This window comes from Hesperophylax consimilis, chromosome 16 (assembly GCF_061612785.1).
Source record: "Hesperophylax consimilis isolate HC1 chromosome 16, BYU_Hcon_1.0, whole genome shotgun sequence".
NCBI lineage: Eukaryota > Metazoa > Arthropoda > Insecta > Trichoptera > Limnephilidae > Hesperophylax > Hesperophylax consimilis.
The window spans coordinates 26,275,683-26,300,559 of NC_142851.1; the positions used below are offsets into that span (position 1 = coordinate 26,275,683).

A 24,877-nucleotide genomic window follows, 5' to 3' on the forward strand; every position below is an offset into this window, starting at 1 on the left:
ACTGAATAAATTAGTCTAAGTTAATGTGTTAACCTAAAACGTTAATTTGAATTAGTTTATATAATATTTAACTTCTTTTTTGATAATATAGAGATACACAAAAAGGAAATACGAAATGATCTTCTAAGAAAAGCTTTTTTCCCTCGAGAAAAAAGTAAGTAGTTTTAGTTTATTTATTTTATTTATTTATTTAACGCCCAGAGGGCTTTTACATGGTTGGTAGTATAATTTTAATTTGACAGATACTTTGAAATATAAAAAATAAGAATACGAATACATTTGATAAAAGCTATACAACAAGTGATACAAACACAAGAAACAAAAACAGAAAATTACAGCTATTTGTAGGTTTACATGATGTGTTTAGGAGTATTGTTGAAATAAATGTTTTAAATGATCCACAAAACTTGCCAAGTTGGTATTGAATATGTCAACATCACCCAAGTAATGATTTCCCATGGTGTGAAGTCGTTGTATCTGAGAGTGGGCAATGTAGTTACGCTTATGTGTGTTGCTGTAGAATATTGTATTTTGTCGTGTTGTTACTGTGGGTGTATGTATGTTTATAAGTTGCAGGAGTTCACAACAGTCGAATTTAGAGTTAAGTATTTTAAATAAGAACGTTAAATCGTTTATTTTACGTCTATCTTCTAATGTATGTATTTTTAGTGTATTTAATAAGAAATTCTATTTTAAGTCTTCGACAGGGATATTTAATAGTTTAGTTATGGTTTGGTTTTAATAAATTCTAGTTTAACGCATTTGATCAATTATACTTCACACTGCCATTAAAAAATACAGACATTAAGCGTAGAAATATGTATTTTACTCCAAAAAACAAAGAAAGTGATTTTTAATAATTTTTAAAATTTTCCATTCCTTTCCTTTTGAAATTTTTTTTTCTATACATCTATTTGATACTTTTGAATCTAGCTATAACATTGCGGTTATCCATTAAAAATAAATTAAACAGTGTTACTTTGTTTAAACCACAATACTTTATTTATTATTAAGACACCCCTTTCACTACAGTCTATTCTAAGAGATGTTCCCTTTCACCGTCCGTTCCATCTCCCCCCCCCAATCTTCGCTAAAACCTAGTCACGCCCCCACCGAATTAATTAATGATTGGATGCATATCATGGAAGCGAAAATTAACCCGAAATCTGATCGAGCTGAAACTCGGAAATAAACTTTTGGCAATCACGCATACATATACGCATTTATCTGAAATTGGATGCAATTACAGCCGTTAATATACGAAATAAATGTCGGTGCTTCCCGATCGGATTTGGAGATGTTGACAGAGTTATCGACTCCAGTTACTGGAAGCGAAGGTTCGACCCTCAGCCAAACCAAATTTAGATATTTTTTTAGTGTTAAAAGACATTTTAAAACATATGAATTATAGTAAAAAATTTTGTGAAAATGTATTTTCTTACAGTGGAGTTTCAAAAGAAATATTGATGTCGATTTTACAAGGCGACGAAAGAAAATTGAACGGCGACAGCTTTTTTACTCAAATTTCAAATTACACGTCAACGTCACAAACTAAATGTAAAAATTCTTCACGAAATTATTAAAATAAGTTTTAGAAAAACGAATTTGTTTGATAATGATTCTTACTATAATATTTTGGATATTAGTAACTTTGTGATTATTAATTTATTTCAGATCATATGAATCGTGTTATTTATTATTTTAAATTGTGCAATTCTGAATTTTTGTGGAATCTTAAATAACTAGTTTAAAAAAGCGATTTAAATCATATTTTTTTATGAGATCCACCACTCAATTTTCGAATAAAACATGTTTTTACCTCAGTTAGGAAATTAACAAGTTTTACAACATTGGACGTGAAATGTCGTCCTAAGATAAAACTATTTTTGTCGATAAATTAAAATAAGGAAAAATGAAAAACAATTGTAAATAAATGCAAAATTCAACCACACATCAGAATTAAAGTAAAAGTTTCATATTATGCAGGTAGCGAAAAACTATATGACAATTTCCTCAAATGGCTTTGCAAAGAATACACAAAGAAAAATGAATGCTTATTTGTTAAGAATCGCATAAAAGAATTCGTAATCTGGTTAAAAACGGGATTACAGGCAAGTTTCCTTTTAATCTTTTAGTAAAGAAGAATGTATCAACACGCCGTCCGAACACGTGTTCATAAAAATCATAATATTTTCGCATTTCGTCATTATGTATTGTCAAGGAAAATATAGGTGTATTTACGCGTGTTCCGATATATGAATGATGTACTAAAAGTTTATAAGAAAATGGCCTACAATCCCGTTTGAATCGGATTACAAATATTTTTTAGAGATTTTTAATAAAACAGCAATTCTCATTTTTCTCCGTGTACGTACGTTTTTAGCGGAAGTCAACATTTAATGAATATCAGGAATAATGAAACGAATAACTAACTACATGAGCAATTGTAAGCATCAAGTTTACGTTCCGAAAAAAATCCACGTAGCTCTCAATCGCTTTTCAATAAAATTTCGTCCGCATTTTCACAAAACAACAGGCGAAACCTTCAATCACTCCGCCCCTTGTTAGCCATTTTATCTCTGGAAAACAGCCGAAAATTCCGAATAAAATAAAAACTGTATAGTGTAGAGATTTTTTAAGAAAGCAAATCTACAAATATATGATAAAGCTTGGAGTACAGTGGGAATTTATTTATTCACGCCTTGAAGGCATTTACATAAATACATTTTCATATGTTAGTTCAGAAGTACAATGCATAAATATAATAAACTGAGTATGAACGATATAAGCGGGTACAATACAAGCCATCACAAAGAGTTCTGTTGTACAAAGGAGTTCAATAATTATATATTATAACAAGAGTACAAAATAAGTGCTTACTACTATAAAAACAGTTACAGAGGAATGTGTAGTTACTTTGTCGATATTTATAGAAAGAAAAGTTTGTTGTAAAGTATTTTTGTGTTTTGCAAACCTTTATTACGTTAGATTGGGTGTTTCACAGAACATGGCTAAATTAATTCAGTAGTAAGGAGCACATGAAGAAGTATTAAAGATACATCGAAAGTTATACAATGGAGTTAGGTAATTGTATTATAGTAATACTCGTATAATAACGTAGAGTCAGTTTGTTAACATAATTATATAAATAAACATGAACAGTTTGTTGGAAAGCACGTTTGTATTTAACAAAACCTTATTACGTACAATTATGTATTTTCCAGAAGATAAAATAACATAAAATAAAAAATAAAAGTTGAATGACTAACGTTTGATGAATTTATGCAAAATATTGTAGGAACATTTAAAATGTTTTGAGAAGAGCAAACGTATCTTTCATTCAGAACTGCAAGCAAATTAGATTATTCTTTTTTATAGCAGACTGAGTTTTAAAACGTAGTGCAACAGTACAATTTTCTGCGTAAATAAATTTATGTGTGAAAGCATTCAGAAACGTGAAATTATTATTTTTTAATGCCAATTAATGAACTAATAAATACTGACAATTAATGAAAAAAAGTAGGTGTATAAAATGCATTAATGTGTTCTCCATGAATACCATTATTTTAAATTTTGAATTAAATTGAAAACCCGTGAAAATTCAGGAGATGTTAATAACTGTAGGATTTGTGAACACCAAATATTCTTAAATTTATTCAAAATATATGTATTTTTAAATACATATATTTTGCAAATTAGATAAATCTAACAGCTGTAATGGAGGTTAAAATAGTAACTGAAAATCATGTAACACGCAGTGTTTTCAATATAGCATCTGAGTGCAAAGTACTATCTTCTCCAACAAATTCACATTTCAAGTTTATAATAATTATTTTTTAAATAATAAAAAACATAATATTTATACATAGTTACTACTTCATCGCTTGTCGGAACAAACAGTTATTCACCAAATCTTTAAAGATTACAAGTTTATTGTCTATATACTCTGCCTTGGTCTATATGATTATACGAAATTGGAAACGGTTAATAGGTATACACAACAAATCAGAAATATTCAAGGGTGATGGGGACAATATTACGGTTATTTTGTGACTTGTGTCAAAATGTCGTCGATAAGCTGTCTGCAAGTGACTTTTAAAATGTCAAAGTTCAACGTTGATACGCTCTGTTGATTGATGCTTTCTGATAAGCAAAAATTCTCGCTTTTGAAGCATGAAATAGTAAAATATGAGATTTTCTACGAGTATATTAGTTGTTTAGGACGTACACGTACAAGACCATTCAGTACTTTCAAAACTTTTGTTCAGTTTGCAACATTTTCTGTGTGTTTCAAATGCGTTATATACATCTAATTTTCCGGAAAAAAAATACTGTTTTAGAAACTAGAAAAAATTATCTTTCTATAGTAAATATTTTCTTAAAATAGTTTCAAAAATGATAGCCACATTTGTACTTAATTTTTTACTCCAATAGTAAAAAAATTGAGAGACTTCGATATTTCGAAATCACATTCGTTTTGTTTGGGGAATTTATAAGAAAACTTTGAAGCTAAACCGATTGTTATGATAGAATGTATTATTTAGTTAGACTATTTTTAGGATTTTATTAATGGCATCTAGTATATACATTTGAGGCAAACTGGAAAGAAATTTTATTTTTCTTACTAACCGTCAAAAAATTTTCGTATTTCTTCACGATAGAAAAAACGATAAAAATACTTTTATATAATGGACACCCGGTCATATATGACCCCAAAACGCTAGAGGGGTTAATCTCTTCTGAAACGGATTATAATACATAGTTTCGATGGGCTTCAGAGGTGTAAAAATCAAACTTTTTTAATGTTAACGCGTTCTTTAGAACGTTAAAAACAAGGATGGATTTAGGAATGGATAATGTAAGTACTCGCATATTATATTCTCTCACACAAAGATAACGCATAAACCTCTTTTTATTTCGAGGATACGATACTCTTCTGAAGGGGTTACATAGTTAAACTATTCTCCAGGATGCTGAGATCAAGTGATTCATACGTTATTCGTGTCGCGATTTCGTTTGTAAATGATCTTGCATTACGAATGAATCGAAGTATTTTGTTAGCGCAGGAGACAATGGCATTTCACAATATGTGGAATTTTAAGTAGAGATTTTTCCTTAAAAGCACGCCAACATTCCTAATTGCAATTTTACATTTACCCTTCTTTGGATTTTATAAATTTAACGACACTGCGTTTCTGGATGCTAATGCGTTAGTTGTTCCGACTGGTTGGAAAGGGAATTAAGATCATTCTGCGGAAGAATGTAATCGATATGACTTTTGATAACTCTGAAAAGTTGCTACTGTCGTGAATACGAGATATTTTGAGCGTCTATAGGATATAATCGTTTATTTATTATAATCAAATCTTCATTATTTTTTTCTCATGTTCAAAATGATATTATATTATATCACATAAACTTATGTAAAAGCCCTGCAGAAGTAAAATGAATGAAATGTAATTTGTTAATTTTATCGGCCAATAGCAAGGTCAAAAGGTATCTAGTCATGAGATATAGAGATGAACTTAACAACCCAATTTTGCAATATGGGATTTAAACGATAACTTTGCGCCCTGTTTTATACTGTAGGGTAATTGCATTTTCATCTAGGCTTTCGAAGAGGCATCGGAATTCAATGCGGAGTTCTATTATGAAATTAATCTTAGGTGGTGTAATTTTTAGATTTATATTAGGTATGAGAGGGTTAATCTATTGTTATTATATATATCGAGGCCGGAACTGAAAAATCACACACATAATACAGATAAATGCATAATGTTATAAAATTTTTCAGGTAACATTTTCCAATGATAAAAACAGCCACAACAGCTACAATAATACTGCACAATCCTTAGAGAATTTCACATATTATGTGTCTTTTTAAGTATTAAACTTATAACTTATATTTAACCCATTACAACTATTTTAGCTTTCTTGGGTTCCCAACCGACTTCTTTTTATTAAATTCTGGGCTAACCCACATCTACGTATTATCACGTGGTAGCAACGATTACTTGGTGCCGCGTAAAAGTGTAATTTAGTGCTGCCCCCAAAAGCATTGTTGTAACCTCTCTCTCTGTCACATACATCATTTATGAGAAAGAGGGAGAGGTTGCGACGGAGCTATAAGAGGTACGCCTATATTGCAGCCGGGTATGTGAAATATGGTCCTGCCGCCGAGAGCATTGTTGCAATTTGCAACCTCTCTTTCAGTCACATGCGTCATTTATGAGAAAGAGGGAGAGGTTACGATGGAGTTTTCAGTGACATGCCTGTAATACGAGTATTGCAAACGGGTATATTTTATGGTCCGTACATACCGACACCACAATGGTCTCGCGTGGCAGATAGAGGAAATAAATTCAGCAGAAACCCTGTAGCGCAAAGGAAACGTCCGGCATTTGGAAGCGTATTACTGCAACGAAACATGCTGTGATATAATGAAACACAAATAGGGAAAAGTTATTTCATGTTGACAGGGATTTTATCTCCATAATAACATGTCGCTTGGAAATGCTCTACTGCTGCCTGGAAAGGTAAAAGGAAATGTTACCTGTTTTGGGCCAGCCAGTTTAAATCCAAATAATGTCAATCTTCCTTCTTTCTTTTCATGAAACCTAAGTTTTAGTTTCTAGTTCCATGGTTTATGTAAGATGTAAGCTTTGCTTGTTATTACTTTGTCTTGCAACACAATAACTAATACTAAGAGTACGTAGGTACTTAATAATATGTAAAACTAACGTAGGTCAGATTGTATAACGAACGAGAACGTACGTCTTTGATTAATGTACGGATGCGAAAGTAGCCAACAAAGCAAAAAAATATTATTTTTTTATTTATTAACTTTCAAAAATACAGTTTTTACTATTTCCGTTAAACTGACTGATATCAGTTTGTCAACGGGTTCTTTTAACAATTACTTTTTAAAATACATATACAATTTTAACAAGTACATAAAATATACACATATTTACTAATTACATTAGTACAAAAAAATTCTTTCACATAATAATTTTTTTAACATACATTACCTTCTGTGAGTCAATTCACAGCTTTTTATTAAGTTTGGTAACGTGTTGTAAATTATTGGAACGAGGTATTCGCGAGTTCTTTGATCTATTTATTCAGGTATCAGGGAACTACAAGTCCATCGTTTGCAATTAGTCTTGTATTATGAACATGTGTCACTATTTTATTATGTTCAGATTGAGATGTATGCTGACTCGCAATTTTAAGCCATAATATAGCACGAACAGATAATAAATTTACAGAATTGTATAGTAATGACTTTGGTACGTCATGTCTTTGTTCGTTTTTACTTTTGTTTGATAATTATTTTACCAAAAGATTGAAGACAATATTAACGACCCTCAACATAAAAAAAATTTCAGTTGCATCTGGACCCAGGACCTCTTCGTTGCCGGGGAAGTGCACTGACCGCTGAGATAATTATCATAAGTATCATACTTTGACTTAGAGCTACGAATATTATCTTCATTTTCTTAACGCATATATTTTTGTATGCTATCTTTATGTATGATTACAATTTTCTAACCGAATTAAATCGCAATCCAGATAGTATCTCGGATAAATATATTAATTTTTATTTTAGTGTGTGACATATTTTTACTTTGGAACAAGTAAAGGATGATTATTCAATATTTTAGAGTGGAATAACTTCATGAGTAAAAGCTCAAATCGTAATATTAGTAAACAAAAAAAAGTCACGTGAGATTCGGAGAACGTGTATATACATTTTATTTTTTAAATATTATAGTGACAAACAGTACAATGGTTACAGTGGTGAAACAATTTACAGATATTAAATATTTCAAGGTTACCTATGATATGTGTCCTTGTAATGTTTAATATATGTAGTTTGTATATTTAGTAATTACCGGGTGATGTGTGCAGCGTGTATGTGTATACTGTGTTAAGGTGAGTGTGTGTGTGTGCGCGCATTGAACAGTTTATATCATTGACATGATGCTCCTTTTAAATTTGGGCAGAGAATTTGAAAAAATGTACATATTTAGAAAAATATTATTGAACGCATGAAGACCACTATTAATTGGTGTAATTGTAATTGTAATTAAGCGTATGAAATAGAGCTTTATGTCGTGTACGTCTCAAAGGTATGTTAAAATTAATTAGAGACAGAAGTTCGCTATGGTCGACGTGATTGTGTAAAGTTCTATTCATAAAAGTTCTATCAGCTACTGCTCGCTATTGTTTGGTTAGCTAATTAGGTAAAATCTCTAATCTCTTTCTCTAAATAAAAGAAAATAAAGTCGCTATCCGCGTATGTCTGTTTGTGCTTTTAGTTCTTCTAAACTACGCAATGGATTTTGATAGGATTTTCAATATCATTTAGAGAATTTCTTCATGAAGGTTTATATATATGACACGCATATTCAATTTATAGAAAAAAGAGAAAAGTCGATGTTTTGTAATCAAGACGTAAATAAATTATTTTCGGGCGCTTACATTGCTAACGCTGGCTAAGCCTTATGAGATACTTCAAAATAATGTACTACAGAACTGTATATCTTAAAAGGCCTATAGAAATGTCTACAATGGAATATGTCTATATTCTAAGAATAAACCCTAGCAACGCCGGGTAGGCGTATATCTATATAAGTGAGATGAGGCTACACGTGTAGGGTGACTTTCAAACATTATTAGTCTTTCAACGGCTTAAGTTTTTGGCATAAATATATCGTCTTCAACTGATGAATTCGCCCTCTTGAAACTACCGATATAAGTCAAAAGACGTCCAACTGGGATTGTGAACGTAAAAATATTTTTAAATCGCACTTTTTTTCATCTTTCATAGAGCACAGTTATTTAGAGCTCTAACTACTGGATATCCATTTGTTTTATACTTTGGAATGGTTATAAAAATCCCTATTGACTGTCAGCAGCTTGCTCATATATACATATTTATTTTATGTGATCTCAAAAGAGGACCCCTGTCTGTGCAGTGTAAAGACAGGGAAACTATATCGACACCCGTTGGGGCAGCGTTGTGAGGCGGGTTAAGTTAGGGGATGTGGGAAGGGATTTTTTAATGCGTGTTTTGAAGAGGCTCGGATTGTATAAGGAGGAAAAACAGATTCTGGGAGTTCGTTCCACATATGAAATACGACATATAAAAACGAGTCCAAAAAACGACCCCTTCTCACGAAGCCAATATCATCTGTGAACGGGTGTTCCGTTCGTGTCCATAGAGTTTTGCGCACGTGTGCCGGTGGCTCCTTAGATGGTAATCGGCATGTACATAAATTACTTGCAAAACTTCAAAGTTTATCATTGCAGTTTTAAATATTTTGACGTACCTCTCTACGTCGGTCTGGTTACGGTGGTGTAAATTTAGCATATTTTTGCGTTAGCATTTTTGAAATTGTACGGAACGTAAAAAAGTACTGTGTGATTTTAGAGAGAACCTCATTTGCGTTGATGTTGTAACGCATTTCGCGGAACAGTAGTTACAAGGAACCGATAACATTCCAATCAATCCGGGAGAAGCGTGAACGGCTCACGCACCATAGAGATTACAGCTAGATATTTTCTGGCTAACCTTTATTGATACCTACCTGAGATATATCTGACAATATATTTTTTGTGTCCGTATAGTGGCAACTGAAATACTGATGCGACATTTGACATTTGACATACCAGAATTCGGTGGAAGCACACACTATTATGCCATAAATCAAAAATTAAAAATAATATCCAAATTTGATTTATTTGGTTAAGGCGAAGCTTAATGCCAAATCACTATTATGATTAATCTTTATAACGAATTGGTGTACATTATGAAAACCAAAAAATATGCTTTACTTAGATTGAAGGTTTTCCTATCGCTTCGCTTGAGTAGAATACAAATAAAAAATAAATTACTCAATAAAAAATATAAATACAAACGACAAAAAATATTTTTTCAATAGAAAAAAAATACAGTTTTATAGCTAAGATTATCTATGACAGTTTCACTTGATTAAATTTTTGCTTTCTTATAAAATTATTTACAAAATAAGTAAAAACGAGCTTTTTGCTTGAAATCGAACGTTTCTAGACTCCGTTTGTCAAGCGATTTTATTATTACTACGATATAAGGAATACCAAGAATATACACAATTTTGGCTTGTAGCTTCTTCTTAAAACTAACCATTTCCACTTACACTTTTTAATGATAGACCAACTACCAAAAGTTGCTGCGAGACAGGAGTAAGTGTCAATATCGCTTCACGATATTATTAGAATAAATAAAAATGTTCAATTCAAAAATTTCTAATTTTGAATGGTATCATTATTGCAGCAAACGAGCGTTATAAACCCATGTGTTTTGTAATGGGCTTTCCACGGGTTTCATATAATACGTGTGGTTTCACTTTGATTGTAAAATATTATAAATCTTTCTGATACGGTTTTTGGTTACTTTTCTAATGTCAAGGCAGGGGAGCTATGTCGCCACCCGGTTGAGCAGCGTTGACATGCGGGTGAAGGTAGGGGCTGTAGGAAGGGATTTATTAATGCGGGTCTTCAAGAAGCCCGGATTATATGAGGGAGGAAAAACAGATGCCGGTAACTCGTTCCACATTCGTTCTCACGAAGTCAACATCAACTGAACGGGTGCTCCGCTCGTGTAAGTAGAGTTTTACGCACGTGCACGTGCACTATTTTTTAAAGTGCCCCTATTATATCGGGGATTATTAAAAATAAAAGACTGTTGACTCAGAGCTATGACGTTTATTGACTGCCCGCACACTCGTTATAATCTCCCACGTGACGCATCAGGACTGCCAACATGGCCATACATAACATCCTTTCCTCCTTTATTTTTTTGTTTATTTTCAAACAATTACAATACCAAATAAAACTTAAACATAATCACTATGACTAAATCTGACAGGAGGTTTCACCAATCTGCCAGCCCTAGTTACTACATCAGTTTTCCCACTAGTGCTGGGTAAAGGCTCACTATCATTTTTATTTTCTTGACTTCCCAAGTCATACCATTTATCGGGATTTTCATAATTTGATTTTAACTTAATGCAACTTTTTTTTATTTGGTTAACATGGACCTTTTTTACCTCTCCTCCGATTAAAAGAATTAAATACACCCATGAACTTAATTTTAACTTAATAGTTCCCTGAACCCATTTCATAGGACCTTTCAAATGTCTTAAGTATACCAATACATTATCATTTTCCTCATACTCTGTCAATGCATTTTTACTTGATTGCTTACTTTTATTTACATTATTTTCTTCTGTCAAAACATGAAGAGGTGTACGTGGCTCATACGAAAATATTTTAGCCATAGGAGACAAACCCGTGACAGAAGTAGGGGTGGAACGATAAGTATACAAACAATCTATTAGACGTTGAGCTGGTGACAAAAATTTAGAATTTTTTGAAAACATAAATTTAATTAAAATCTTTTTGAATGTTTGAACAGATCGTTCTGCTAATCCATTTGACTCGGGATTATATGGTGGAGAAAATAATAATTTAATAAATTTTTCTTTACAAAAAATAGAAAATTCTTTACATGAAAATGGAGGACCGTTATCACAAACAATAGTTTTCGGAAACGCAAATCTGGAAAAAACTTCACTTAATTTTGATAACAAATCCGAATATTTAGTATTTTTCATATAAAAACATTCTATCCACTTTGAATATGAATCACAAACTAACAAGTATTTGGAACCTTTTAAGTCAAAAAAATCCAAATGGACTCTTTCCCATGGACTTTCAGCAATAGGCCAATTATGACGCACATTTTTGTTAGCTTTTTGTACCGACTGACACATTTCACATCTAGAAATAATATCTTCAATATCTTGATTCATACCTAACCACCAAACATAAGAACGAGCAAGAATTTTTGATCTGACTATACCAGGATGACCATAATGTATTAAATTTAAGACTTTAGACTTAAGAGATTCTGGTATTACAATTCTGTCACCAAATAAAAGACATTTTCCCTTGACCGACAGTAAATTTCTGAACTTGAAATATTTTTTAATTTCTGGACTTGACAAGTTTTCAATCCAACCGATTGAAACATACTTAATGACTTTACATAATATTTCATCTTTTTCAGAATGACTTTCAACTTCTGAAAATGGAATTAAGGGTGTTGACATGTATACAAAATTACATTCCTCTTCATTAAATTGTTGTTCACTTGGCAAACGTGACATTACATCAGCTTGAGGAATTTTCAGTCCGTTTTTAAAAACTAATTTATAATTGTACGCGGACAATATTATAGACCATCTTATGAGACGTGATGCAGCTAAAACGGGGACTTTTTTATTTTCGGCAAACAAAGACAACAATGGAGCATGATCAGTATATATAGTAAAATGACGACCAATTAAATATTTATGAAATTTCTTGATTCCAAAAATAACAGCAAGGGCTTCCTTGTGCAATTGGCTATAATTTCTTTGAGCTGAATTTAAAGTTGCAGACTCAAAAGCTATAGGAAATTCTTGATTCTTTACGACATGACTTAAGACACATCCGACACCGTATGCACTGGAGTCGACTGTAAGACACAATGGTTTTGACGGATCAAATAAAACTAACATAGTTTTATCTGACAAGAGAGACTTACTATTTATAAATGCTTTTTCGCATTCATCAGACCAACACCATTCTACATTTTTTCTTAATAAATTATGGAGTGGTTCTAGCACAGTAGGACCCATAGGAATAAAATTCCTATAAAAATTCAACATTGACAAATACGATTTTAGTTGAGTAACATTTTCTGGACACCCAGTAGACTTAATTTTCTCAACTTTCGACAAAGACGGACTTTTGCCTTGACCTGACAAAGTAAAACCTAAAAATTCAAAAGAAGACACAAAAAATTCACTTTTTGACACATTAATTTTTATATTAAACTCATTTAACTTTGACAAAACTTTTTCTAAAGTATAACAACACTCCGTTTCATCTTTACCACCTACACAAATATCATCAATGTATGCAGCACAGTTTTTTATGCCTCCCAAGACTGTATCAATGACCATTTGAAATGTGGCAGGAGCCGATGACAACCCAAAAGGTACACGATTGTACACATATAAACCATTACATGTATTAATTGTAAGTAATTCTTTACTAGAATCTGACACAGACAACTGTAAATATGCATTTGTTAAGTCTAATTTACAAAATACTTGACAACCTGAAAATTTATTTAAAATATCCTCTGGACGTGGAATAGGATATTGATCAATTCTCAATTGTGGATTGACTGTAGATTTTAAATCTGCACATAAACGTATTTTTCCATTTTGTTTTGGTACACAGACTATTGGAGAAGACCAACTACTATATTTAACTTTAGAAATGATGCCTTCGCTTTCAAGACGATCTAGCTCTTGGCATACTTCTACACGCAGTGCATAAGGGACCTCATATGCTTTGTGGAAAACAGGAGTTGAATTATTTTTTAAACTTAAATTTACCGAAAACTCTTTAATTGGTAAGTCGTTATTTGTTTTAGAAAAAGAATTTAAATATTTTTGTGACAATTTTTCGACAATGTTTGATTTATTTTTTCCACTGACAGACACGGAATTTACAGTATTATCATTACCAATATTTGACATAAAAGAATTTATAAATGTATTTTCCCAAGACGGATTCAAAACATTTATCCAATTCCTACCAAGAATAGCTTCAGACGATAGATTTTTAATAACTAATACTGGTAAATCCACGACAAAATTAGAATCATCTCTTACACTTACTTTTGCCATAAAAAATCCAAAACAATTTAAATTTTGACTATTTGCTGTAAACAAATTACCATAGAACTGACTTAATTTACAAGTTTTGAAAAATTTTATGTACATTTTGTGACTTATCAAGGTCGATGAACTCCCTGTGTCAATCATGAAGGACATTTTCCTACCGTTTACAAACAAATCAATATTAGCTGTTTCAGACACGGACATATTTAAAACATTTATATTACTCACACATTTTACATGATTAATAACAATTGATTTTGCACTAGAACAAAATTTTGACGTATGACCGTATGTATTGCACTTGTAGCATTTCCAATTCCTAGACGGACATAACTCTGGTTGATGACTGATAAAACACCTCTCGCATCTTTTTCTGGGATTTCCACGTGATGGAGATGAAAGACGACTTGATGACATTGAACTCCTTTGACCTTGTTGCGGACTAGTACTCATTTGACGTGACGTTTTCGGCTTTACTTCGAAAACTCCCGATGAAAGATCTTCTTTGTGTAATATTTTAGCAGAACAACTTACTGTCTCCATATTCTTGACAATTTTTTTTGCTTTTTCGAAACTCAGCAATTCATCTTCAGACAGTAATCTTATAGTCATGGCTTCATTTTTCACACCGCACACCAATTTATCCCTCAAGGCTTCATCCAGAAATGCTCCAAAATTACATGATATTGACAGACTTTTTATTTCGGAAATGTAATCATCAATTCCCTCGTTCGACTGTTGCTGACGATTATAAAATTTATATCTTTGGGCGATCGTACATTTTTTTTCTTCATATTTATTTTGAAGTGTTGTTACAATCTCGTTATAAGTTAACTCTTCAATATTTTTTGGATGAACTGTTTCTTTTAAAATTTTATATTTTTCCGCACCAATAATTATACAAAGATAACCAATTTTCTCTTTGTCCGTAATATTAATTATTTTTAAATAAATTTGAACACGTTCTAAAAACATTCCGAAGGTTTCACAACTCGACTCGTATTGCGGCACTGGCAAAGTACTCGTAGACATGTTAAAATGATTGAAAAAAACACAGACGCAATCACTGTTTTACACTGGACTATTAAATGAATATTACTTGTTTTTACATTAAACTTTTTAGATTATCCTCGTCGCCAATTATTATATCGGGGATTATTAAAAATAAAAGACTGTTGACTCAGAGCTATGACGTTTATTGACTGCCCGCACACTCGTTATAATCTCCCACGTGACGCATCAGGACTGCCAACATGGCCATACATAACAGCCCCGACGATAAATGCTACTAGCTCCTTAGAACAGGTTCCATTAATATACCTGTAGAACCGACTCATCATGCCCACATTGCATCTGTGCATTAGAGATGGCAAACGGTCTGGAAAATAAATAGTCAATCAGACGGACCCCCCCCCTGTGCACAGAATCAAGTAGGTTTATCAAGTATTGTATGTCTTCAGCCTAGAGGTGGCTTCAAAATCCAATTGTTGGGCGTACTTGAGATTTTTAAAGGGTTAGCAGCTGGTAACAGCAGTGGTTGAGGAAAAGTGGTAAATAAACAAAGTACGGGAGTAAAAAAATACTCTGACCTCAACTTTTCAGAGGATATGTCAGTTTATTTATTTTACTAAATGTTTGTTTAAATATTTTTCTAAATGGTACACACAAATGTACCCCTTTCTCTTAAAATCTATTAAGAAGTGGCTACAAGCCAAAAATGTGTATATTCTTGGTATACTTTATATTGTAGGTAATAGGCATTAAATCGCTTGAAAAATTAAGTCTAGAAACGTTCGATTTCAAGCACAAAACTGGTTTTCATTTATTTTGTAAATAATTTTATAAGAAAGCCAAAAAGTTAATCAAGTGAAACTGTCACAGATAATCTTAGCTATAATACTGTATTTTTTTAAGTTGTTTCCTTCTCGCGTTCATACATTTATAGAAAAAAATATTTTTATTAGTAGTTTAAATTTATATTATTTATTGAGTAATTTTTAATTTTATTTATATTCTACTCAAGCAAAACGATAGGATATCCTTTAATTTATTTAAAGCATATTTTTTGTTATTCATAATGTACACCAATTCGTTATAAAGATTAATCAAAATAGTGATTTAACATTAAGCTTCGCCTTAAGCGGGAACTATTTTTTATAAATCGGATTTCCTCCCCGGACTGAAGATTAATTATTTGGTAATGTTTCTCATTCCAAATAAAAATATACTTGAAATGTAAAAAGATTTTTTAAGGCGATACCCTACGTCGTGTAATATTTTAAATTGAGCCGCTATCAATAACAACCCTTACGTAGATGGCAATAAGGTTTAAATTCCCGCTTAACCCCATCCGCCAGTTTTGATTTATGCAAGAAAAAAACATGGCCAAAAAGTGCCTTTTATTTTATTTTGTGGATGTTCAGGCATAAATATTTAATTTTTTTTATAAATAACTTAATTTGCCACATTATACAATAAAATCATGACCGAAAATGGGTTCGTAAGTAGGAGATTTTGAACTTTAAAGCAGTTTTCATAAGCCTATACATTATTTTTTTCTGGGCTTATAAAAAGACTTATATAAAAAATTCTCGATTATTTTAAAGGCCAAGATGTATTCTACACGCAGTATTTAATTAAAGCATCTGTAAAATTTCTAGACGACCAAATTTTCAAACCAAAAACACATGATTTTGCATTACTACGTATGGCATCGCCTTAACTGTGAATCTCACTTACCTTGTATTTTGATGTGTATTGGTTTCATCTTAGATTCGCAAGAAAATGGCATTTCTTTGGTATTGTTAGCTGCGCTTTTCTCGACATTGGAGAGATGAACTACAGCCTGGCTTCTGAAATAAGCAAAATAAATTTGTTAAAATCTGATCGTGTTCTAATATACAAGCTTATAAACAAATATGACAGTTTGTTCAATTATTTTTAATTTTTTTGATATTGTTGAGGTCACCGAATAGCTATTACAAAGATGTACATGGACCTTTAATGCCTGTTTTTTTTAAAAGTATTTATTTATGTACCTAATCAAAAACTTTAAAAAATAATACAATACATACTTTGCAGAATTACTGCAGCGTTTTCAGATGAGTTACAATTATAAAATTTAAAAATTTCATAAAAAAATATGTCAACATGAATAGTGATTTGAATGTATAAAAATAAAAAAAATAATTTAATGTAGGTACAGCACATTTACTTGGACGATGACTCGGTGAGTTTTATGTGCGCGAGTAATCAAGTCACGCGGTAAAGTAAGAATGGCAGTCAAATTTGTAAAGCTTACTTTTCAATTTGTTAATTTAGAATGCGGCAGGATGGAAAAGCACTTTTCAGCTCTAAAATAAGGTCTGAAATGTAACTAATTTTCCTAGAAACCTACTGCGACTTAAACAACAGTGAATATTTCACAACCAACTGCGTCAGTTTTACGTGATATTATTCTTTTTTGTTTTTGTTTTATTATCTCTCTATTGTACAGATTAAGGGGCTCTAATTTATATACACCATCAGTCACACAACATACACCGACTGGGGATGTGATAGTCACCGGGTAGTTGGATATTTTGTGCGGTATTCAGGTAAAAAAAATATGTCAATTGTCAACCGCAAGTCTAGAATCCACCTTACTTCTCAAGCGCCAGTCTGTGACCAATCTCCATTGCACACATCCAGAGATGTGCAAAATGGGTACCCAAAATCATTTGAAATGCAAAATGGAAATGGGTCAAAATTTTTCCATTTGAAAATGCAAAATGCAAAATGGTTTTTAGAAAAGCATTTCAAATGCAAAATGCAAAATACCTATTTTCGAAATGCATTGAAAATGCAAAATGGTTTCTCAGGTCAAACAATTAAAATAATTATAGAATTTTTAAACAATTTTGACATTTAATAATGGACATCAATGTAGAACAAACATATTACATGTTGGTAAATCCAAAAAACACCACGACTACAGATTATGAAACCACAAAAAAATTGCGCGGGACTAATGGTGACATGTTGACTATGTTGAAAACATAGAAACCATTTAATATTACAGCGTCATGGCCCCATGTTATTTGAATCAGTATTCTTTGGAATGGTATCACTCAATTGCCAGGGCTCCTACCAGGGAGCAACTTAACAAATGTAAATTATCTCAAATAGCGAGGTTGAGGAACGACTGAGATTTGGGGCTTATGAAAAAAAGATGAGTGGAGATAGTAGGAAGAATGTTGCAAAAAAGCATTTAAAATGGAAAATGCACTGAGAAAAGCATTTAAAATGCAAAATGGTTTTTAGAAAAGCATTTAAAATGCAAAATACCAATTTTGCATTTTGCATTTCCATTTGAAATGGATTTATTTGAAATAAAGCACATCTCTGCACACATCAAACATATTTTAGTATTGTTTTATTTGTTTTGGTATCTTCACGTAGTTTTATTATAATTGTTAAAATTTTAATTTGTAACCTCACATTAGGCCTAGCCTGTGTTGAAGCCAATCTTAAAATATAAAAACTCAGCCTACTTTTGTTTGTGCTCGCAAAACTTGAAAAGTAGTCCGATATCGCTGAAAATTTCAAAGTTTATTCTTTATTAGTGTCAGGAATGGTAAAAGAAGTCAGGGACGACCGATGAATACTTATATGCAATATATTACAATAGATGCAATATATCTGCACCAGAATGAGATACGGAGTCGAATTAAATTCGATGAATTGTAGTTATTCAACAGTAACATTGTTATATACAGTAGCGAATGGTGGAAGAAGTTGGAAACGCCCGAAAAATACATATATTATGCAATAACGAAGCTGTGGTGTTCACTAGTAATTTTATAAAATAATAAAAATAACACAAAACTATATTCTTAGAACAATATTGTTAAACTAACGTTTATTATAAATGGGTACACTAAGGCCAAAGGTATGTGCAATAAATGACACCTAGGATGTACAAACTTAGCAATATTAAAATAAATGTCCCCAATTCGCATTGTTTAAGACGCCATAATATTTTTCACCTGAATACATTTATAAATAATATCGCCTACTTTAGCCCTCTGACCCAGATGTGTCGACTATATAACAAGATAGAGTGTGCTGAAATAGATATTTTCGTCGATAATTTGTACGGATCAAAAACATAGGAATTAATAGACGAGAAGATAATGGCGAGGGGTAAAATCAACTGTTGAAGAACGAAGGGGGTTAAGCTGATTGTGATTCGTCAATAAATCAATCTGACAGTAAATAGGCATCACGCATTATAATATCACCATTTAGTTCTTAAAAGTAAAATCTGCTTTTGAATGAATAGACATTTTTACATGGGAGCGCAAATTACTCGCCACGTTATGAACTAATTTGCGAAGTCCAAATTCGGCAAAGTAAATTTTTTCTGTTTGCAGAGTCGTAGTTAGTTTCAGAGTATTTAGTTAAGACACTTTTACAAATGTTTCATAATTTACTTACCCCAGTAAACAACGATGAGCACACTTGAGAATCGCTACATTGTGATACGATAGTATATGTTTCTAAAACTGATCCATATAATACGGTGTGAATAAGCTTAAAATAAAGTAAAATAATGCTTACTTATGGAATGTGATACGACAATTGGGTTTATTCTCTTTTTCACATCTATTTTTACAAGTTTTCATATCACAAGTCAACATTTTGCCGTGTTATTTCGTAAAATGAACCGATGATGCCTCGACCATAGTTCGCACAAGAATGATGACGTCACGTTTTCAAATTTCACTTGAGGCCATACGCGAGCCCAGCCGGCTCCAATGGAACCGGTATGGGGAGTGGGGATAATACGCTTTTAATCACTTAGGGCAGGTCTACTAATATTCATATGTCTATGGTACGGATTCAGAAAAAAAGTTTTGGCGCTATTAAAAAATATAAGCTAATTCATTGTGTCAATTTTCTCTCTACGCATACCTCTCGTATTTCTTATGCCTCTTACCACTTGTAATAATGTATAATGTAATGTGTTACTTGAGCGAGCTTGTATATGATTGTGTATTTTATTTTTATTTTTTGATGTTTTTGTTTTCTAATTGTATGTATCTGTATTTAATTTTTTGTATCTTTATTTAATTGTAGATTTTTGTAATTGTACAATAACTGAGTTTTTATAAGTGGATTGTTCTCACGTAAGTGTGATCATCTGTAAAACCCAGTATAAATAAATAAATAACTTGTTGTGTATCAGTTGTGTTAAATTTAAAACACGTTTATTAGTTTAACTTTAAACGTAGGCAGTAAGTTTTAATGTCAGATTTGATGTAATTATACTATTAATTTAAGAAGGACAAAGATTAAAATAAATGATGCAACCTTCGCCTAACGTAAAGATTTTCACAATCTTTTTATAAACTAAACAAGGAAATAGACTCCTTCATATTAAACCCCCACATTCCCAATTTCTACCGCTTTATAACATGTTTCTCTTTAATTCTTTGTTTTGAAGTCCGCAAAAAAATGTTTGCTATTTTTGAAGATACCTTCAATACATTTGTAATGCCGAAATGGTAATTATATGGAATTCCCTCGATAGAAAAAAATCAAAGCAAAATCAGCAAAAAATGTTCCGAAAATGATTAAAAACACGTTTTGTTCTGTTTTTTAATATGTTATAGGTATGAAAAAAATCACAGTGTATCTTTAAATGCAAAAAATTCTTCATGAGATTTTTGCTCTATTTCAAACGAAGGAAAATTGATTGTCCATCGGAGGATCTATAGCAGCACTTTGTTGAATCCTAAAAATTATAGTTGTGTTGTTAATGTAGTTTCAGTGTTTTGTGTAATATGTTCTATTATTTTAATTTGTTTGTATTTTTTAATTTTATGTTACTGTTACATGTTTTACAAATATTATTTCATATTTAGTTTATCAGTTTAACGATATTTCATGCTCTAAAAGCTATGTGTAGATATATCATGTTCTTATAAACCGTGTAAAACTCCAGCTGGGCGTAAAACGTAATAAGTTAAATATCATTTTTTTTCCTCAACATAACATTAACATTCAGTTTTTTTGGGTAAGAACAGGTTCTTATTATATGTACCTACATCACGAACCATTTTTGAGTTGGTTTGAGTTATATACACCAACAAGAAATTGATAAATATTTTTATCCAACATCGATCTAGATCAGATATGATTTAGAACAAATCGATTTCATTTAAAAAATTATAACATGCTTGGTGGTGACCGATGGTTTAAAGTGTCAGGTTCCAATCTGTTAAAAAAATAAGTTACGTACGCGAAAAATACTTTTATTAAGTAATGAATTTTAAGCTAAAATCTGGTGTTATATATACCTACTTCTAAATAAACTAATATGTGGGTATATAGATCTGTTATTTTGTGACGGTGGAGTGTGTTTTCCACTTAAAAGGCTTTCCATACGTGGATCGACATTTGAAACACTAAATTATTTACAAGTGATAATAGACGATTTTTGTATTTTGTTTTAAAAGCTACCAAAAGATTGAGAAACAATTTTCACACAAGTAAAAAGTGGCAAATGTAATTAAAGTTTTCAAAGCACTGGTTACTAAACTTTCGTGCTCACATCGTCATCTCAAAATTTATCTTAATCTTGAGACAGATATTCTATGTTTTGTATAGTTTTGTCAGCTGATATTTCAATTAGTTGATTGTTAGTTTTTCACATTCAAAATATGAAATTTCACATGGGTAATGTAAAATTTTGATAATTTTTTTTTGTTCGTTTAAGGGGGGATGCGATACTAAAAAGTTTGTGAAACAATGATGTTGGGTTGTAGAGTGTATAGAGTCTATAGAGCGTTGAATATTTTCCAAGAAATACTCGACCGGTTGAGGGGTAAGGCTCTCGACTAGCAAGCTCGCGGGTTCGAATCCCGGCAAGCGCAAGTAAATTTTATTTGATTAATTTAATTTGTGTTATTTCACTTAAAAAATACAAAGTAAATGTGCGGAATCTTCCAGAGTGAAATACTTTCAGTATCGCCCAGGTGTTGCTTGAAATGGCTTTTGTCATGATTGGTGACCAGATATGAATAGCCAGGTACTTCCTCACCTTCCCCTTTCCCATCTCCTTCCCATTTCCACTACCTCCAGCCTTGCAATATAGTCCAATGCCACAGTCTCACTGGCACCAGACGGTAGGAAACAGTTGAGACTCATGTAACACATGGAAAAAAATGTGCGTAATTTTTAATTTTTGTATTCAGTAATTTTAAATAACTGCTGTAATCAGTTTTCAAGTTATATGTCTTAGAATATTGTGTCATATTTATATTAGCACATAAATTAAGTGAAATAAATAAATACACAATAAGATGCCTGGAAAAAAATACTATTATAGCTAACGTTTAATCTAACGTCACAAATGTTTTCCATTAAAATATAAATGAAAAACCAAGGTAATCATTTTAAATCAGATTTTCTCATCACTTAACATTCTTCGTATAAGGTAAGAGAGTAGACTAGACTGAACTGACTGTGTTTATTAAACAGAATGTGTTAAGTTTCAGTGGCCAGTTTTTCCATTACATTACGGATAAATGGAAAATAACATGTGGGCCGCAATGCGCAAGATTGGCAGTATTATTATAATTCTGAACGGAAAGGGTACAGATGAGAGCTGAGATCTTGGTCACGGTGGGTAATGAAAAGGTGGGGAAATTATGTGTGTTTTTGTTACATATGCTGTACTATATTTTATATGTTTTTTTTTGTTCATTTTCACGTAATCTACCGAAGGTTTTGTAGGTGTCCAAGGAATTCCAGATTTACATTTGTCGAGATAAAAACTTACAAGGAATTGAAAATTATTATTAGAGACTTAAAATAATTTTGAGAAAAGTTTAATTATTTATCAATAAATACAGGGTGTCTGGAGGTAAAGTGCACTTACTTTGGGAGGTGATTCCACATGATGGTAGAAGTAAAAAATACTAACTTTTTTCAAAATTTCATCTTTTTTCTCATACTAAAATATTTTTCCATATTCAAGTTTTTAACCTGAAAACTACATTAAAACATTGGAATTTATAAAAGTTACAAATCTTTTCTACTTCTAAAATCATGAAGAATCACCCCCGAAGTAAGTGCGTTTCACCCCAGGACACCCTGTATTATACCGTAGCATGTTTTTGGACTCAATTGGGCGTTTGAATATTAAAAAGTCACGTGTTCATTTTACACCTAAAACAGCGATATATAACAACCATTGACCGAAATACAGTATTGAATGATCACAAAACATAAATATTATTTTTTAATTGATTTGACGATTAATAAAATATATAAATGTGTACCTTCTGTATGAACATTTGTTGAATATTTACACATAATACGTCAAGCGCCCCTGAGGTGATATCTCACAAAAGCGGCGCTATACAAATTGTCCAATATTATTATTATGTTACCGATACCGCACGGAGAAAAAATTATCCTGTTTGAAAAAGTGACAGCATGTTTCATGTTAAAATATTAGTCATTCAGAATAAATCGAGAACACGTGTTCTTTTTATAGTGGATATCATGACGGAATGCTACAATATAAGTAGGTACGTGAGTACCAATATGGTATTTGTAGGAACTGAGTGATTTATTACGAACACTCTAAATTCATTCGTTATAGGCCCTCAGTCCCATTTTAAAAGGAAGAAGAATATTTTGACCAGACTTTTAATAATTAACTGTATTTCACATCAGTAAGTTTTCTCCGTGCGATATGTAAAAAAACTTGGTCAACAGAACTGCAAATACCTACCATGAAACAAAATGCTTCAATAAATTACTAGAAAATATAAGATCCCTTAATAATAACTTTAAAGAATTCAGAACATAACTAAAAAAATATACCGACTGAAAACTTTCAAAGATGGTTTTGTAACAACTACAGTACGTTTGTAATACAGAGTTTTCCAATAAGAGGTGTTATTTTGAATAGCCCGCTATTTCGGTAGATGTTACTTTAGAAGCTGTCATTTTTAACATTTGACAAATAAATCTACGTTATTAAAAAAACATGCTTCAACAACGCATTGAAATCATTAAAATTCACTGTGAATTCACTGTGAATCAAATGCAATTCATCTTGAGTGATGAGGCCCATTTCCACCTCGATGGTTTCGTCAACAAGCAAAATTGTCGCATCTGAGTCTCGGAAAACCCAAGAGTTATTGTTGAAACTCTATCCTCAAAGTGTGACTGTTTGGTGCGGTTTATGGTCCGGCGGAGTGATTGGACCTTACTTTTTTAAATGAGGCTGAAGCAACAGTTACGGTGAATGGATTGCTCTGTCGAGAGATGATTAATAATTTTTTATGGCCGGAATTGGATGGTATTTATCTGGACAACGTTTACTTTCAACAAGACGGCGCTACGTGCCACACAAGCAACGAAACCATTGATCTTTTACGATTTAATATCAAAATAACACCTCTTATTGGAAAATCCTGTATTATGAATAGGATCTGGCTAACAGCTCCTTCACCCAATGACCGTTGTGTTGAAATTAGGTTAAATCTGCCTACATATTTATTTATTTATTTATACTGGGTTTTACAGATGATCACACTTACGTGACAACAATCCTTTTATAAAAACTCAGTTATTGTACAATTACAAAAATCTACAATTAAATAAAGATACAATAAATCAAATACAGATACATACAATTAAATACAGATACATGCAATTAGAAAACAAAAACATCAAAAAATAAAAATAAAATACACAATCATATACAAGCTCGCTCAAGTAACACATTACATTATACATTATTACAAGTGGTAAGAGGCATAAGAAATACGAGAGGTATGCATAGAGAGAAAATTGACACAATGAATTAGCTAATATTTTTTAATAGCGCCAGAACTTTTTTTTCTGAATCCGTACAAATTATCGACGAAGATGACCTGATGATGAAGATAACCTCTATATTTTTAGGAGTTTTTTTAAACCGTCTTCAATTCGTATTACCATCAGAAAATCAAACTTACATTATTTTTCCATGAGATTCGACATTTATATAAATCTTATTATAAAATACCATTAAACTGATAATTTAT

At 31.7% G+C, this 24,877-nt stretch overlaps 1 protein-coding gene across 1 annotated transcript in view; it reads right to left on the reverse strand.

Annotated features, from left to right (window-relative positions):
• Positions 1 to 24,877, reverse strand: part of LOC149416949 (cell adhesion molecule Dscam2-like) — a 546,393-nt gene that overhangs the window by 79,089 nt on the left and 442,427 nt on the right. Inside the window, exon 8 of the mRNA XM_089641351.1 lies at positions 16,527 to 16,639. Coding sequence (XP_089497477.1) covers positions 16,527 to 16,639 — 113 coding nt within the window. The remainder of the gene's footprint in view (positions 1 to 16,526; positions 16,640 to 24,877) is intronic.